This window comes from Schistocerca cancellata, chromosome 2 (assembly GCF_023864275.1).
Source record: "Schistocerca cancellata isolate TAMUIC-IGC-003103 chromosome 2, iqSchCanc2.1, whole genome shotgun sequence".
In the NCBI taxonomy this organism is placed as follows: Eukaryota; Metazoa; Arthropoda; class Insecta; order Orthoptera; family Acrididae; genus Schistocerca; species Schistocerca cancellata.
The window spans coordinates 672621544-672640501 of NC_064627.1; the positions used below are offsets into that span (position 1 = coordinate 672621544).

The following is an 18958-nucleotide window of genomic DNA, read 5'->3' on the forward strand; positions in this document are numbered from 1 at the left end:
CTGCTTGTAACATGACTTCAGTTTATTTCCCATGAATGGTGAAATGCTGCACATAATTATGGCAGGAAGTTGTAACTTACTAAGGATACCAAAAGTATGACAGGCAATGTTGTTTTAAAATCTGGTCTTTATCAGCCTCTGTGTTCTTAATCAATGGGATGTAAATTACAAGGTCTGCCTTCAGCAGATGAAAATTCAAGCCAGGGGCAATCATATGCAGATGAAGATCTCATTTCTCTCCTCTTTGCTGATCTCTAATTACAAAGTGTTCAACATGTTTAGCCAGGAGAAGAAACCAGTCCAGGGCACAATTTTTCCTACAACACATAGGGAAGCACATGATATAACGCTAGTTACAAAGGCTGGAGGAATTAGTAGATATGGAGGAATTAGCAGATACAGGAGCCAAAGAGCAATGCACAGCACTTAAGATAACATAGTATACCATCACCCTGTGAACAGAGTTGACAGGCCACAGAGTCATGTAACAGGGGAAGGAAAATACGTAGTTGGAAGTGAAAGATAAGAAGCTGCCATCTGCTGAACCTGGTGCCCAGCTGTGGCATGGCTCTTTCCATTCTGTCCCAATATGCCACAGAAAGCAAGCACAAGGCATTTCGCAAAGTTATACTAACCCTTCAGAAGCTCACCTTATGAATCACTTATGATGCAGTGTGCAGACATAGCTGAGGATATTTATTCTCCACAAAGCATATTAACACCTCATGGAATAATGATATGAAATACCAATAACACCAACGCAAGAAATGCATGTTTACAGAATTTGTATAAATCTCTGAACACCGTTAACTTAACTGAGCTTGTGTTTATACAGTGGAGTCATTTTTTAGTTTCTTCTCTGACTTTTTAATAGTAGCTGTTAAATGAGCTACTGTGTAAAAAAAGCTCAACATCTGGATCTGTCAACTGTCTACCACACTGGAGAGCCTGTCCCAAGCATGACATAATGTCGATATGCATTCGACAATGTCTCCACTAACAATGGCTGGAATACATTTCACAACATGAAGGTATCAAATGCATCACCCCAGCCTCAGTGCTCCAGACAACTGAAGAGTCTCTGAGCTTAAATTGACTCCCTCTGTAATAGAAGTAGATCACTTAGATGTTATGCAACTTCAGACATTTCAATGTATCTAAGGAAATGCATTACAGCAGATCACTGATCTAGGCTTGAACATGATCACTCTCATTCCATCAAATAAACTCACACCCACCATGCAAGACGTACTCTGGATGTGCGGTAAGTGGCTCCACTCAATGTGGTCCATTCCACAGGTGCCAGCAATTCCTGAATGGATTTATGTGGTCAACAAGTAAGACAGTTAATGGCGAGAGAATTACAGTAAATTTCTGATCATCCATTATTTTACCAGAAAATAACTGCAACATGGTTAATCAGCTTTACAACCCTCTGTCATCAAAACTATAGACAGCAGCGTGGTGCCATATTTACAAATTCAGTATCTTTTCCACCAACACTGCATAGTCAGTGACAATATCATTGTCAGTGACTGTGACTGACTTTTCGAGAAGTGTAGTTCATATCTAAAAAGAGACCACATATAGGACACTAGTGTTAACCCATTCTTGAATACAGTACTGCCCAAGGGTTTGGGATCTGCACCAAGTCAGATTAACGTGCTAAATGCTATATGCCCACCGGTGGCACTTTGAAATATCTCTGTTAGCCCGTGTGCTCACTCTTGATCATTCGGAGTGACATACTTCAAGCCTGTGTGTGCACCTGTGGGCATGTTTTATATGTTATAAGCATACACCAGAGGATTTTGTGGTCCTAGTTAACAACAAAATAATATGCAGTTTGGGCAGAATGTATGTACTGATACTGTGTTTTAAGGATCAAGAGCATGAATCATGTTCTGAAATAAATGTATTATTATTTTTTTTTATTTTTTTTTTTTTTTGATGAATGCTTCAGAGAAGATTACAAAAATGCTCATAAAATGAAAATATAATTTGTGAACTAGACCTTAAACTAATAACATATTATTTATTCTAATATATAAGAGAAAATGAGTGACGTGCTTTTGCAATAACAAAGGAAATAAGTACATAAATGAAATGTAAGGAAATTGTGAAACATAAATCAAACTAATGCTGCTTCTTAGCAGTGTCCTTGATGAAAACAAAAGTCATTGGAAATGTGAAACAAACTTCTGTTACACATACATTTAGTGATGTTTTTGGAAACATTCAAGACGTGTTGGCAAGTTGAGTGTTTTACGGAAGATGTTAATTTTTTTCTCATTTTTCAAGTATAATCAGCATTCTGCCACTGTGTTATGCTTTTGCACCTTTTCCTGGTAACCCTTTTCTGCCCCTCATATTCTTTCAGCAAGCAGCTGGAATGTCTTAGCAAGTTTGGATCCAACGTAGGATACATGAGTGGTTTGACAAGAGTTTCTTTGAAATCTTTGATTCCGATTTTCTTATTTTTTTACCTTATTGTACAAAGACAGAGCAGTTACAATAGAAGTAGAACTCATGAAATGGAAGACAAGTCTCTTGTACCATTTGTTAGTTCTCATATACGAGACATATGAGGCCATCTGGTTGGAGAGGTCAATAAGGCCTTTCCTTTGTTATAGTTGATGACCATAGCAGGTTTACTTGTTTCTTTTTCATTTTTGGGTAACTTGAACCATTGGGTCATCATGTTTTGTTTTAAGAATTAGTGCATCTCATTTGTCCTTCCACTTCAAAACTACAGTTTTGCCTTCATTCTATTGGGCCATAACATCCCTTTTCTCCAATTTTGTCTTGACCACATCTGAGGGATTATTCTTTCAGTTCACATGTAACATGACTTCCAAGTGTTTCCCTTGCTGGATTAGCATTTTAGATAGTGAAACATTAGTATACCAGTTATTGGTGTACAATGTCCTACCACTACACAAGAGTTCATTGATTCATTGTGTTACCTCTCTCTCAGTAACAGATATATTGTCTGCTCTTTCTTTGCTAGTTTAGACTTTGAGCAAGTATAATGTCCACTAATACAAATCTTGAAAACCTTAACCCATATTTATATCTTTTATTAGTGATGTGTCAAAAGTAAATACATTCACGAAATGCTACTTTGGTTTTGTCTATGCAGATAACTTCTTCTGGAGTGTGGGATTCCTTGGAATTCTTCCCCAGAATATTCAAAAATTCTGAGAATTTGATGAGCCTGTCTCTGGATCTCTTTCTTGCTCATTATTTGATAAACGCTACAGTGAAAGTAACAACTCAGAACTGTTATGGCTCATTTTTGGAATCTCATTTTCATACATTCTTTTTGTGGACCAGTAGTGCCTCAGTTTGGGAAACTGCATAAATCCCATTCAGAGAATGAGCCCCAAAAACTTGCACATTTTGTCAGTATTGTTGTCAAACCATTTTGATAGCCTTTTATTTGGAATACCAGTTGCAGCAATGTTTGCACAGCAAACCTATTAGTCTCTTCAACTAATAGAAATATAATATTATCTTCTATGAAGTGTTCAAAATTATCCACTGCTACTGGTTCCCATTTATTCCAGTTTACAAGATCCACAAGAGGAATGTCAACTGGCTCAGAATCAGTTGATCCTGCATTATGTTCATCATCATCATCATGCTCAGAACTCAAACTGGAACCACCATCAGGCGAAACATTGGGATCTGCAACAGAGCATGTGGCATCATCTTCAGAAAGATTAGCCAGCATTTCATTGATTTCTGAATCTGTGAAATACCTGCTAGCCATTTTAGTTCAAAGTTGGAATTGAAATAAACGTGTCAAAGTAAAAAACAAAATACTCATATGTGGTCATTTGGTTCCTTGATGCAAAATTACTTGCGTGGACCATGTGATCACAGGTGGACTTCTAAAAAATACATAAAAATATTAATTAACAAGGTCAGAATAACAAAGGTTCCTATTTTATGACTTTCCACTCTGCTTTGATTTTATTTGCTGCATTAAATATGGTTTCCTACAATTGCACAGTATACCACTGTAAATCTTTATGTGACAGTGATAAAAGTTAATGAATTCTGGCACATTGTTAACTTTCTTATGGAACTGAAATGTTTAATGGTGTAGGAATACTTTTTAATACCTCTTTTTGTTGTGGTGGTCTTCATTCTGGTGGTTTGATGTAGCTCTCCACACTAGTCTATCCTGTGTAGGCCTTTTCATCCTAGTACTGCTGCAGCCTACATCCATTTGAGTGTGCTTAGTGCATTTAAACTTTGGTCTCCCTCTACATTTTTACCTTCCAGACTTCCCTTCATTACAGACTGATTATTCCTTGATGTCTCAGGTCATGTCTTATCAACTGATTTCTCATTTTAGTTAAGGTATGCTATAAATTTATTTTTTCTCCAGTGCATTTCAGTACCTCCACATTAGTTATTAAATCTACCCATCTAATCTGCAGAATCTTTTTGTAGCACACATTTCAAAAGCTTCTATTCTCTTCTTGACTAAAATTATTGTCACCCATGTTTCATTTCCATACAATGCTGTTCTCCAGACAAACACCTTCAGCAAAGACTTTCTAACATTTAAATTTATGTTTGATGTTAACAAAGTTCTCTTTTCCAGAAACAAAGTTTTTGCTATTACCAATCTGCATTTTATATCCTCTCCATTTTGGCCATCATCAGTTATTTTTCTTCCTAAATAATGAAACAATTCAACTACCTTTTGTAACTCATTTTCTAATCTAATTTCCTTGGCATCATGTGATTTACATTCCATTACCTCTGTTTTACTTTCATTGATGTTCATTTTACAATCTTCTTTCATTACACTAATTTCTCCTTGGTTTCCTTTATTGCTTGCTCAGTGTACAGCCCTGTATCACTCCCTTTATAACTGCTGTTCCCCTTTCATGTCCTTTGACTTTAATAACTACAGTCTAGTTTCTGTGCGAGTCATAAGCAACCTTTTTCTCCCTGTATTCTATTCTTCCAACCTTAGGATTTCAAAGAATGTAGTCCAGTTAGCAATGTCAAAAGCTTTCTATGAATCTACAAATGCTGTAAATGGTTTGTCTTTCTTCAATCTATCTTCTAAGATGAGTTGTAAGTTGAGTATTGCCTCACATGTTCCTACATTTCTCCAGAACACAAACTGTTCTTCACCAGTGCTAGCCTCTACCATCATTCCCCTCTTCTGTAAATAATTCTTGTCAGTATTTTGCAACCATGGGTTATTAAATTGATATTTTGGTAAAATTCACATATGTCAGTGAATGCTGCAGATCTACTGTTATACTCTCCTGTTTTTATTGGATGTGTATTTCCTGCAAATCTCGATGTCTGTAAGAGACCAGGGAGAGGAAGTTTGTATTCAAAATATGATTTTAATAGTGTATAGATGTTAGAAAACTTTGTATCCATATACTAGTAACTTCATTTTGTATACCAATACTAGTAAGTTCATTTTTTCTGTAAGTTACATAAACAAGAAACCATGTAGGACACATAAGTACATGAATTAAAATTTCTCCTTGTTTCTTCATCTGGCTTGCAACTTTGACATATTTGCGTATCCAACTAAAAGCCAAGTTTTTATTATAATGTCTCAACACTGAATGCATGACTGTGTGTTACAGCTGAGTTTTAATGTCAAGCCATCATCTGACTTTATGCTCTGGCCCCTCTAGAAGTTAATGTGACTATGTATACTGTCAAGAGAGCACTTGTTAGGCATGGAATAGACAGGAACTGCATAAGTTTCATCTGGCATTCAAACACATGCCAGATGAATAAAGTAAAGTTGCCAAGTCACCTTCCCCTTTGGCAATTTTGCTCTGTCAAACCAGCAATTTAGGCACATTGATATAGACATAGTAGTTTAACAGGGAAGAAGAAAGGAAGACTGGGTTTAATGTCCCATCTACATCAAGATCATTAGAGACAGGCACAAGCTTGGATTGTGTCAAGGATAATGAAGGAAATCGGCCACACCTTTTCAAAGGAACCATCCTGGCATTTGCCAGGAGTGATATAAGGAAATAATGTAAGACCTAAATGTGAATGGCCAGATGGGGGTTTGAATCATCATCCTCTCGAATTTGAGTCCGGTGTGCTAAACACTGTGACACCTGGTTCAGTTCAGTTTAACTATTGGCAGGCTATAAATGTCCCCTAATGGCAGCTGAGCTGACTGTTTTTCATATTGGGCAGAAGCCCTTATGTTGGCAAATGCTACAGCTCAGATCACATCCAAAACACCCTTCCATGGATGGATTTTGCAACTTGGCGTATCTCAGTGTGTAGCTACAGATAACAGCTGACAATTTGAGTCTAACTTATTTAAGGACCTAGAAAAGTTCCTAACAATGCACAGAATTTGGACAGTAACTTACTATCCTTCAGCAAATGGACAATTAGAGCACTTATATCTTTGGCTAAAGGCCTCTCTCAGGTACCACACTTCTGAATGCTGGATGGATGATTTACTGATTGTCTGACTCGTCATCTGAACCTCCTTCAAAAAGAACCTGAATGCAACAACCATAGAGGTGGTCATGGACAAATGTTACATTTACTAGGAGAATGTTTTGATGCCATTCTCAATAATGTTTATCAGGTATGTGACTTTGTACAATAGCTATTCACACAAACAAAACTCTTTCATCCTGCAGTATCCAGACGGTGCCAAGTGTCCACTCAGTTTTCAAGATTAGTGAGCAATTAAGTGCGTATGTATGCATTTAATGTGATTAGTAATTCACTCAGCCGCCATATGATGGTCTCTTTAAAGTTGTCATGCATCAGGGAAAGACATTTTATATTGTCATACACAATTTGCCTACCACAATCTTGATCAATAGGTAAGAACCAGCTTTTACTGCAAAAGTACAAAATACTCACAAGACCAGGAAGGGCACACAAGACTACATGCACCTGACTATATAAATATGCAGCTAGCACATACCTTTTGACCAGCAACACCAGAGTGATCTGACTGTGCTCTCATGATATTAAATGCATTTTAACCCTAAGTACCAATTACCTTTGTCACTTTCAGAGGAAGGAGTAATGTCACTAGGCTGACACTGATGTATTGAGAATGTATGACTATAAAATTTGATAATTTTCTTTCTTTGTTTATCAATGTTAATTGTAATTCCTGTGATAAAGTAAAGTTGAAAACCCAACAGCTTCAATTATACATATAGAAAGGAGTGGTTTTAACACAATATAATCAATCCAGCAAGGTGCTGCCTCCCCAACTGGAAGAACCAAGTGTTGTGATGTGCATGTGGCATATCAGTTCCAGTGCAGCCGGAAACTATCTCTTATTTTCTTATAAGGAGATGGTAATTTGACTTGATGATGACCTGTTCTCTACTTTATTTAGCAATGAGATGAATGGAGATGATGTTAGATTTTTTTGAGTTGTCCACATTCCTGCCCAAATTTTTAAGCAGGATATTTTAATGGATGTCAGAGTGGCTGGTTACTCAGTGATCAACAGTCCATTGGAACCATGAATTTATAATTTTAGCTGTTTTACATTGTTCTTTTAATTTCAATTCTTATCAGAGCCTCAGGCTTCGAATGTTTTTGTATCTTTACAAACTTTTATTTCTTTAACCAAAATGCTTCACATTGATTGAAAATACAGGATCCATGATTACTCACTAGGTATTTAGGATACTGAGGGATGGACAGGCCTTAAAAATAAAGATGAAAAATCACTTAGCCTTCAGAGAGTCTGTTTAAGAGCTATCCAACGAACATAAATTCACATACACAGACCCTATTGTGTCAAGTATTGTGTCTTGTGCCAAATGACAACAGCAACTGAACAGTGCTGCTGCATGGTGTTAGCTGTCAGTGCAGACCTGAGAGGTGCTGTTGCTGCTGGAGTACTGGTTATTGTTCGTGTTTTACTGCCCCTCTTAATACATATTGATAAACTAATATTGCACTTGACTAATTTGGGACAGCTATATCAAATGGACATGTAAAATTCTGCTTCACTTGTCTGGTTCTCAGCACCTCCTCTTACGTGGTGATTATGATTTATTCTTATTTACATTGCATAAATATTTTATTTGTTTCAACAACAGTCATCTCATACTAAAAACAGTGCAGGCAATTGTAACCCAGCTGCTATATATCATAAACATGAAATCATAATTGTTAGAAATAGAAATGAGGTTAAAAAGAAAGTCATTTTTTCTCAGCCTCATAAATTTACACAGTGACAGCTGATAAATTTACATGGTGATGTTGATTAAATGAACAGTACTTTGGGATCTTGAAAATCAGTTTGTTTTATTTTCTACACAATTCACTATTAATAATTAAGTTTTATATATTTAATTTAGAGGTATAGATTTCAAAAGCATAATCATTATAAATTTCAATTTGTCAGTAATGTACTGTCACTCTTTCCACAGGTCGAGCTTCATGTGCACTTGGATGGATGTGTGAGACACGAAACATTATGGGAACTTGCAAAGTAAGTTTACTATCAGTGTATTTAGTTTCTGTTGTTTTGCTAGAGATATTAAATATAATGATTGTATTAGATCTCATTCTATTAATCAATATTTCTCTCAAAATGTATTCTGTGGTAATGAGGAAGACAAGAGTCTTGAGAAGATTTATTGCACAGTGGGAATGTAACTTGACTACCTTAATGCTCAGACCTACCTACATGTAACTTCTTTCCATGTGGTTTCTCTGGTAGGAAATCTATGTAGCATGACTTAAAACCATACCTTAAGCACCAGCAGAGACATAAGAACAGTTTATTTCAAGTGAAAACCATAATTACATATGTAATATACTTTTATGTGTTGGTGGGTAACAAACTGACTTCATAATCTGACAATACACTCTCATTTGTCGTTCTTGCCTTCAGAAGAGTGGTTTTTTGTGCTATTGACTTGCAGAAAGAAACACTAGTATATTTTGCATACTCCAAATGTACAATTTTATGTGAAACATTTCTGTAAAACACAACATAAGTCAATTAATTACTTGCATTGTGGGGGATTGTTTCCCTACTTAATTTACTAAAACTGAATACAATGTAGCAGAATGTGGCATGCTAGGTGCTATATAAAGAACAGTTCTACATGTGGTTTGAAAATGACACTTTTATATAAAATCAAATTGTTATACCAAAGGAACATGATTTACTCTTGTAGATTAACTGTCCTTGGAGGAGGTTACTGGGTAATTTCTACAAAGCTAAGTAAAGCAGCACATGGTAATTGTATCACATGGAAAATATTGACGATGAAATAAAGAACAAAGTTTGCATAGGTATTACATGCGTGTTAACAGTGGAGATGGGCAAACTCATACAGTACCCAGGTGGGCACAAAACACATGCTGGTCAGAATGTTTGTGGCATTAACTTTCAGTCACTCACTGGGATTTGTAGTGGGTATGTAGGCAGCACAGCATGGGAGAACTTTCAAACTCAGTGGCAAGTGTCACAATTTAGTTTGTCTGTCATGACAGGAGCATCAGATGGAACTTATGCTGAAACCATGAGAGCCAGGCTGAGCAAAGCTAGGCTGGCAGAAGCCTCAAAAGACCCCAAGCTGCCTTCTTTGAATCGGTAGCCAGTGTCCAGATATCTGGTTGCATGGTAAAATTGATAGCTTGTGTTGGAAGTCAGCACACGAAGAAACACTCTAAATGGCTCTGAGCACTATGCGATTTAACTTCTGAGGTCATCAGTCACCTAGAACTTAGAACTAATTAAACCTAACTAACCTAAGGACATCACACACGTCCATGCCCGAGGCAGGATTCGAACCTGCGATCAGAGCAGTCGCTCGGCTCCAGACTGTAGCGCCTAGAACCGCACGGCCACTCCGGCCGGCCAAGAAACATCTCTGCATTACCAGACAGCCGTAGTGATGTAGTAACATGTGGGAATGCTAGGGTTGAAGTGTGGCTAAGGGCCACCACAGCATGATATTCTTAAATTTCAGTTTTACAGAATAATTCAAGTGACTGAGCATGGTGAAGAAATTAGTTTGAAACTTTGTTGTTCTTATCCTTTTATTCAAATATTGCTGGCTAGGAATATGGGAGGGAGGGGTGGCAGGAGTATGGGCTGGACATGTGATACATGGATTCCAGAGCCAGAGGTGAGCGGCACATGATGAAGTCACATGGGGACATGAATTGGGAGGGTGGATAGGACAGATCTGTTGGATGGAGGGTGTAGGGAAAGTGGCTTAATGGAGATTTAGGCCAGGGGGGTTTTGGAGTGAAGAATGTGTTTTTCCAGAGATAGCTGCCACCTACATGGTTCAGAAAACTTGATAGTGGAGGGAAGGATACAGTTGACCCTGCTTGTGAAGCAGCTGTTGAAATAGAGCATTTAGTGCCCAGCTGCATTTTGTACCACTGGTTCACCAACTTTGTTCATGGCAACTGTTTGGTGGAGGCCATATATTCTGGTGGGCAGCCGATTAGTTGTCATACTGACATAAAAAGCTGTGCAGTGATTGCAGCATAGTTGGTATATGACTTGGTTGCTTTCACAGGTAGCCCTGGACCTGTCCTATCATCCCCTCCAAATTCTTTTGACATGGCTGCTTTCTTAGGTGGCTCTGCACCTGTCGTATTACCCCCTCCCAATCCACATTTCCATGTCACTTTCTTTGTGCGTCCCTCCCCAGCTTCGGCATTTGTGCTTCATATGTCCTATCTCTTACAAAATATGTCTTTAAGTTTTTTCCAAGTTTGAAGTTTGTTAGAAAGTTTAACACTCATGGGGAAAGCACTGATCTGGCATAGGGATGCATTGATTTAAGTGATATGACTGTTTTTGTTTTGCCTGTAAAGTGATCATCAATATCACAGTCATTTTGCAATCTAACATTTTCCATAAAGTAGATACATGATATAAAGAGGATTACTAGAGATTTTCAACAGAGCTTTACATGAATATCTAGTTTTGCATCCAAGCATAATTACAATAGCTCTTTTTTGCAGTTTGAATGTGCTGATAACTGCTTTACAGTTTTTCCTCAAAATGTGACCCTTTATTTCAGATGAGAATGAAAGTAGGCACGGCTCTTCACTGTTTTCTCACAGCAACAGGATCTTAGTGAGCAAAGAAAGTAGCAAGGCTTGCTCAGTTTTGCATTAGGATATTAAGTAAGCTTATTCCATTTTGTATCCCTTTGCACCCTTTATCCTAAGCATTTGCTTTCTGTACTTTTATCAGCTGGTTCATCATTATTAGAGAGAAATAAGATGTACATGTCCTTTTTCAGGGCATTGTGAAATTTTAGTGCGATATTTTTTTACAATTTATTAAAAGCTGATTATTCTGTGCCCAGCTGCTAAGTCGTATTATGAGGGTGTTTACTGATATCTGTAATACTTCCTAACTTTCCCTTTTAATAGAATATCCTTATTCAGAACCTTATGAAATTATACTGCAGTAATGTTTTTACTATTTATTAAAAGTTTTTTATTCTGTGCTTAGTTGCTAGTTGTTTTGTGACTCTGTTTACTAATTGCTGTAATGCTTCTTACTTTCTCCTTAGATCATTAATGTACAAAAGGAACAGAAATGGTCCCATCTCTGATCCTTGTGGTGCACCGTATTTAGTTAGATGATACTCTTGTTAGATTGTGGCTCACAATACAAATGAACAGTGTACAGTTAACTCGTTTATTGAACCAAATACAACATGGTACAAAGTGTAACAACAGGGAAGCTACAGCAGAAGCAATACCAAATCTGTAGCAAAGTTTAGTCCAGCATAGCATTACAGATCCATAGAGTAACCAAGAGTTAAGTCCAAAAAGCAAGGCGTTTCCAAATCTCAGATGTGGCATGTGGTATGATGACAGTGAATAGTACGATGAAGACATCTTGGAAGCTGGCATCCGCAGAGATATAGGACAGCATAATGGTCACCAGCGGTGTTCGTGCTAGTGTTGAGTTGGCACATGTATCCAGTGTTATAGACTCACACTGGGGGCAAAGGTAAAGCCTCTGGTGTTGACCCCAAATCCTTGGCTAGTGAGTCTTAGATCAGCGTGAGGAGCCATGACAGTGGTGTGCCAACATGTTGTGTTGCTCATGTGGCCATTGCAGAGTACTGCTCTGGAAACACAGTAATGGGGATTTACCACACTCTTCCCCTACTGGAAAGGAGGTGGGGAGGTGCAACAACACTAAACATTGGTCCAGCCCCTTGCTGGGCATAGAACAAGGTGTGCAACCTCCATCTCATCTGCTCTCCCCCCTTCCCTCTCCCCTCCCTGAGGCCTCAGGCAGCACAAGCCCCTGGTCTGCAGACATTTGAGGGTAGGGCCAAAAGTGGCCCAGACAGCGATAGCTGCACTGGGTGGGGACATGGGTGTGGTGGCTGAAGCCAGAGGTGACGCCATGATGACATTTGGGCTATTGAGTTGTGGCCACCTCTGTGGTGCACCATCTGTTGAGGTCCCCAACTAAGGCATCTGGACCCAAAATGTCAGTCTGCCTTATGGTGGAGAAGCGAAGCAGGAGGTGAGGCTGGGTTCTGCCTTCCCGTTGCTGTGGTGTGCCGGAATAGTTCACATTGGGGTGAGAAGGGGATGGGTGGAGGAGGAATTGGGGGGGGGGGGGGAGAATGGACTCGAGGTTGAGCTCGTCTTCCACCGAATGACAGGAAACTTCGGGAGCATGGGAAGAACTAGTGAGAAGAGAAATGTGGACTGAAATTGCATATCTGTAGCTGTTTCTGGTGAAAGGAAGGTGAATAGACGTGCTTTGCTCAATTCTTAGTGGAAAGTTCTCAAAGACCTATGCCCAAAATTGCAGACCATTGTCAGTGACTATCACCTGCTGCAGGCCCTCATTGGTGAAAATCCTGGACAGCACCATTATTGTATATTCTGCCATGATAGTACGGCAGTCGACAATGTATATTGGAGAAACTATCTATTATGATGAGCCATGTTGTACTTAGGAAGGGTCCGGCAAAATCAAGATGCAACTGATTCTGAAGTTTGTTGGTTGTTGGCATTGGCAAAAAAACCTGATGCAGGGCTGCTTACTGTTCTGAATGTGTGTTGCATTGACAGATTAGGCACTTTGTTTTCCATTTGATGACAGGCCAATAAGTGAACCACTGGGTGAGCAGCTTGCTTCTGAATATACCCCAATGTCCTTGATGAAGAAACTGAATGATTTGTCTTCATCGTGATGTTGGAATTACCACTCGTGATGACTTGTGGTCAATTGTTAAAAGGACCACACTATCTACCCGGCTCAAACTGTGTCTCGGCACATAGTAATGGTGAAGGGGATTAGATTACTGATAGGCCAGTTATTCTTGCCACCCCCCTCAAAATGAAAGTGTGAACTTGTTGGAGAATGTGTCCACTCCCACGGCATTGGCAATTGAGATTCCTGTAACTGGAAAACTGTCCATGGCTTGTTGAGCCTTGTTGTCTAGGAAGAAGCAAAGGATTTCCTCCTGATTGAACTTGTTGCTCAGCCATATGGGTAGGTGGCAAAAAGTGTCGAGTTTGATGTGCTGTACTGTGTTTCTGAAATGATTCTCTTACTTATATCTAGAGAGGAACAGTGCACAGCAGTGGAGCTGATAACCATACGATCTGGTAAATGAGCAATGAGGTCAATGGCTTCTGGTCTGTCACCAGCTGGAACCTGCTACCATAGAGAAATAAATAATATTTTTAAAGCAAAGATAATCATTGTGCCCATTTCTCATTTTCAGAGGTTTTTTACCACTGAGATTAGGGTTTCTGAAAACTGATCTATCATCATCATCTCTGTGAGCAAGGACAGCACCCAACCCATATTCTGATGCATCTGTTGCCACCACTAGCTGCTTTCTGGATTGGAACATCTCTAAACAAGGTGCTGAGAGGAGGTGCCATTTGAGCATAAGGAATGCCTTTTCCCATGCTGTGGATCAAGTTAATGCCACTCCTTTCTTACACAAGTTTTGTAATGGATGAGCTGTCTGGGATGCAGCAGGAATTAATTTTCTGTAGTATGTAATTTTCACTAGAAAAGCCTGGAGCTGCTTTAGCATTGCTGGCTGAGGCATTGATGCAATTGCTTCAGCATGATTCTTTTTTGGTAAAATACCTTGTTGAGAAAAGACTTGGCCTAAGTAGTCCACTAAAGGTTGGAAAAATTCACATTTGCTGAGACTGCATTTTAATCCTGCCACCTGCAAAATAAAATGAGGGTCTTCAGGTTTACTAAATGCCGCTTGGTAGAACTTCCATGATGAACTGTGTGTTGTGCAGATTCGTAAAATCTTCTGAACACTTTCGCATAACTGTAATTACATGTCAGTGAGGTCAACTTAAGGTAAGAAGTAGCTACCTTTCAGCTTTGTGTATAGTTCATCAGGCTTCAGAATCAGGTACATGTCCACTTTAGCTTGAGCGTTCACCCTGACTTCAAAATCCCTACAAAGCATGAGCCTGCCACATAGCTTCTTGATGATAACCAGGAGAGTTGCCCACTGGCTTGATGAGATAAGGTTCAATCACATCCAATTCCTGCAGCCTGCCTAATTTATTTGTGACCTCTTCATGGAGTGCCTAAGGAATCGAATTGGGGTGGAAAAATCAAGGTTGTGCCAAAGGTTTTAGTGAAATATGAGCTTTGATATTCTTTGTCTTTCCCAGATCAGAAGAAAAAATCCTGGGGATTTCTGTACAGAGCTCCTCCAGTTTTTTGTACGTACATTCTCGAATACTAGATTGCTTGAGTCATTGATGGGCAATCCAAAGATGTAAATACCTTCAGGCCAAAAAGTTTCACCATATAATCACTGTTTAAAATTTAGAAAGTCATTTCTCTTCTTGTTTTTTGTAAGTGGCTCCTGTGGTAAACTGATCTTTCAACAAAATTTGTTGTTTGCTAGAATTTACCAGTCATTGAGCAGATAGAGTTAGTGCAGTTGCCCATAATTGTAAATATGTTTCATAGTTGATGAAACTTGCCGTGGCACCTGTATTAACCTCATAGTTTACTGATTTCCCAGATACTTGCAGGCAAATGTGTATTTTATTGGAGGATTTTCTGTGGTTTGAAGGGTTATCATTGATAACATTTATGTCCATTTGATCTCACGATCGTGAAGATGGAATGACTGCCCTGCAGGTAATAGGAAGCTGACAATGTCTTGCACATCTAGTGCACTGCCGATCTGCTTGGACTGTTGTCTCTAGCTTACTTCTGCAAACAGTCTAGGCAGGAAGGATGTGCCTGTCTAAACCTGGGGCATCTTGAAAACCACTGTTTACATGCGGGGGGATAGGCCTGCTGCTGTTTGTGGACTGCCACACTTCCCCTTTGGCCACCAAATTGTAAAGTTTGCTGGGCTATCTGTTTACTGCAGCACTTTCTGTCCAGGAGTCTTAAGTGTTGTCTGCCACTTGTGTGACTTTGTATGACTGTATTAGAGGCAACACATCATCTAAAGAAGGGTCTCCAAATTGTAAAGACTATAAGTGAAATTCTATCAGATGTTGCATCGATAAGTGCATCTCTAATCAAGACCTCTGCAGACAATTATTTGCTTTTGGCATTAAAGAAACCTGCATCTGTGACTTAGTTCTGCTGCCTGAGGTCGATGGGATTGACCTGGTTGCTTGCAGCGTTGGTAAAACCCAGGACGAGCAGAAATCACATGACAATTTATTTGGTAGTGAGCGCTAACTGAGGAACACATTTCCTCAAATGTCAGTTTATCAGGTTCTGTCAGAGAGGCTAGCTTGCTCAACAATTGATAAGTCTGTGGTTGGATCCAAGATACGAAAAGAGATTTAGCTGTATCATTGTCCTTTACCTTAAACATCATAAAGTGCTGCTGTAGCCATTTTTCGTATGAGTCCAAGTCTTCTGAATTCTCCTTGTATTGTGGAAATGGCAAAGGTTTAGCCATCTGTTGCTATACCCTGGCCAGAAGCTCCTAAATAAATTTTTGACTTTCCACCTGTTGAGCCATTAGCTGCTGTAGTGTAGCTGCCATAGATGGTTTGTCTATGGTGTCTGGAAAGAAGGAGAAACACACACGGTTCACAGTTCAAAGCACAGAGGCTCAAGGTCCACAATTCACAGAATAATTCACAGTCCAGGTGTCACTGCATGAAAGAATGCACAGTCCTAGTGCACAAGCAAAGTTCACAGTTCGAAAAACTGCATGAAAAATTGTCACAGTCTGAGTGATAGAGCCCACACAAAGTTCAAATTTCTGTGAGTGGTGGACCTATAAGCTCAGTCCACAGTCACAAGTTTTCACGAAAAGTCTGAAAAGTAATGCCTCTGAATTTTTTATGTGGAAGCTCTTAAAGCTGTTTAAATGAAATAGACTTTGTTCTGCATGTCTATATATTTGTTTCTCAGCATAGTCACCCAGGCAACAAACATATTTTACCCAACAACAGAATAGTATTTTGTTGGTACAATCATTGTAGAATATTTGACTTTGTTGATGGAGGCACTACCTCATCTCTGCATGGACTGCTTCAACACTATCAAAGTGAAGTCCTCAAAGAAGTTCTTTAACTCTTGGAAACAGATGAAAATTAGATTGGGGCAAGTCTAGACTGTATGTAGGACGATCGATGGCAGTGAACCCAAGGCATCATATTGTTGCAAATGTTGCAGCCCTCATGTTTGGTCTGGCATTGTCATTCAGAAGGAGAGGGTGCTGCATGTGTGGGTGAACTCTTTGAATTTGTAATTTCAATTTTCTGAGGTTCTCTAACACTGACATAGTTTGTTACACACCACCATGTTACATGCTACAATTCAGAGCTCTGTATTGGCAGAGGGTTGCAACTTCCATCAGCAAAGTGGGAAAGTTGATTGAGTAATATGCATGACATGTAATATCTCAACCAATGTTGAGAAGAGAATAAAAAATTTGAAAGCATTATTTCTCAGTACACCCTTGTATACGTCAGTATATCATTGCATATTCCATCAGCAGCTCTGCTAATGTCCTTAATATTCAGAATGGAGAATCTTGTGAAAGTGTTTGTATGATAATTATTTGTGATACTCTGTTATCTGCATTAGAATAATCACTGTTATCATGCCAGACCATAACGTAAGAGGCCAAGGTACTAATTTGGTCATCTGTGTACTGTGGCACTCCAATAATTCAGCCTCAATCTCTATAAAGAAATTATTCTCCACAAATTATTGTCCTCATGGTTTATTTTTTACATATGCAAATTAATTCAGTAATACAGTATGTTACCACCTTTCCTGTCGTATGCGCATCACTCAAACTATTTTGTTTTTAGCTCTTTCTTGAAGTTATTATTTTTGTTGAATACTTTTGTATTCTGTTAACAACATTCTTTTTGTCTATAATTATCTATTAGTTTATTTGAAAATGGTGATGAGGTTGAAACTGTTCCTAGTCTTGTGTGTGTGGTGGTGGTGTTGGTGGGGGAGAACTTCCTTTATAGGTGAATTAACGTGGTTGTTTTGCATACATGCTACCTGCACTAGAAGAGAGAAGTGGGGCCTTACTTGCTTTGCTCCAGCCTTCTTTCTGTGGTAGTCTAAAACTGATTAAAATTAAACTAACTATATGCTTTGCTTCATTGTGTCTAACTCTACTCCCATTCTTCTGCCTCTCTATTTATCTACCTTTCTTGTCAAGTGGGATGGGGGAAGATTGCTTTAACATTGACAATGTAGAGTGAGAAAGCTGGGTTAATTTTAATGTTTAAGAAGTCTGGGAGGATAACTGAATGTGACCTTGTTGTTGAAAGGGTCATCCCAGTGTTTGTCAGGTGAGGTTTGAGGAAGTAATAGGGAATGTGAGGCAGTACAACTTCACCAAAGCTTGAATACAATTTCTCTTACACAGAAATAGTGTGCTTTGCCATAAAACTGCTTTAACCAAACCTCCTTATGTTTTATATTTGGCTGACACTTGCTACTATTTGTCATCTACTTTTACACTTATTACATCAATTCTATTCTCAGTTTTATTCAGCATTTAACAAACTTTGAACAATCAGTAATCAGAGCCCAGGCAAATTGCCTGACTGTGTGTTGCATATAGGACTATTACAGTTTTTGTCCAGAATCATTTAGTTTGGTTGAGATTCCAGTAAAATCTATAATTCTAGCAATGTTCCTTTATTGAGAATGTGTCTCATTCTTTTCTTATTAGCTTACTGTTAAAGCTAGACCATTCGTATAATTTATCAATACTTGGAGAGAAACCTATTATCTTTTAATGAGGCTTTTTGGAAGTGTCTATACCTGCTTTTACACTGATTAACATGTTTGTTTACCACTGTGTTAAGCATTTGTGGCTGGTATTGCTCTTTTCTGATTTCATATACATGATGGCCTTTATGTGGCATTATATTCTTCCATTCATTCATCATGCTCTGTAGATTCCATTAGGAGAAGAACCCATAGGGATGTGCAACAAGTTCTAACATTACCTTTTCAAATTCAAGAAATATTACTGTTTTTTTTTTTACTGTTCATAAATAAAGTGCTTAAAAAAAGTTAAACACCAGAAATTTCTTATTTCATTCTAAGTTGCTGCTTGCATCTCTTTTCATTTGTCTTTTTAAAACAAGGAAATGGTAGAATATTTCACTTGTCTTGTGGAGACTCTCCCACTCTCTTACATCTTTATGTTGGATGGAAGCACAGTGGAAGTTCTGCAATGTAAATGGTTTACTGAATAATTTCTTGACTCAAATTATGTAACACGTTTTTATTTAGTAGAAACATTCGAAATATCCACTTTCCATGTCTTTCCAGAACTGTAAACTCATATTTTCACAGGAGGCCAACTTCAGTAGGATTGCAACCACATTGTTCAATGACAAAACGATCTGAGATTCATGTTGACTCTTTTGGTAATCATCCTCTCATTAGAGAAATAACCTATCTTCATAAGAGACAATGTCTGAGCTT

At 38.6% G+C, this 18958-nt stretch overlaps 1 protein-coding gene across 1 annotated transcript in view; it reads left to right on the forward strand.

Annotated features, from left to right (window-relative positions):
* LOC126162393 (adenosine deaminase-like) overlaps positions 1-18958 on the forward strand; it is a 173585-nt gene that overhangs the window by 90983 nt on the left and 63644 nt on the right. The window contains exon 2 of the mRNA XM_049918871.1: positions 8436-8497. Coding sequence (XP_049774828.1) covers positions 8436-8497 — 62 coding nt within the window. The remainder of the gene's footprint in view (positions 1-8435; positions 8498-18958) is intronic.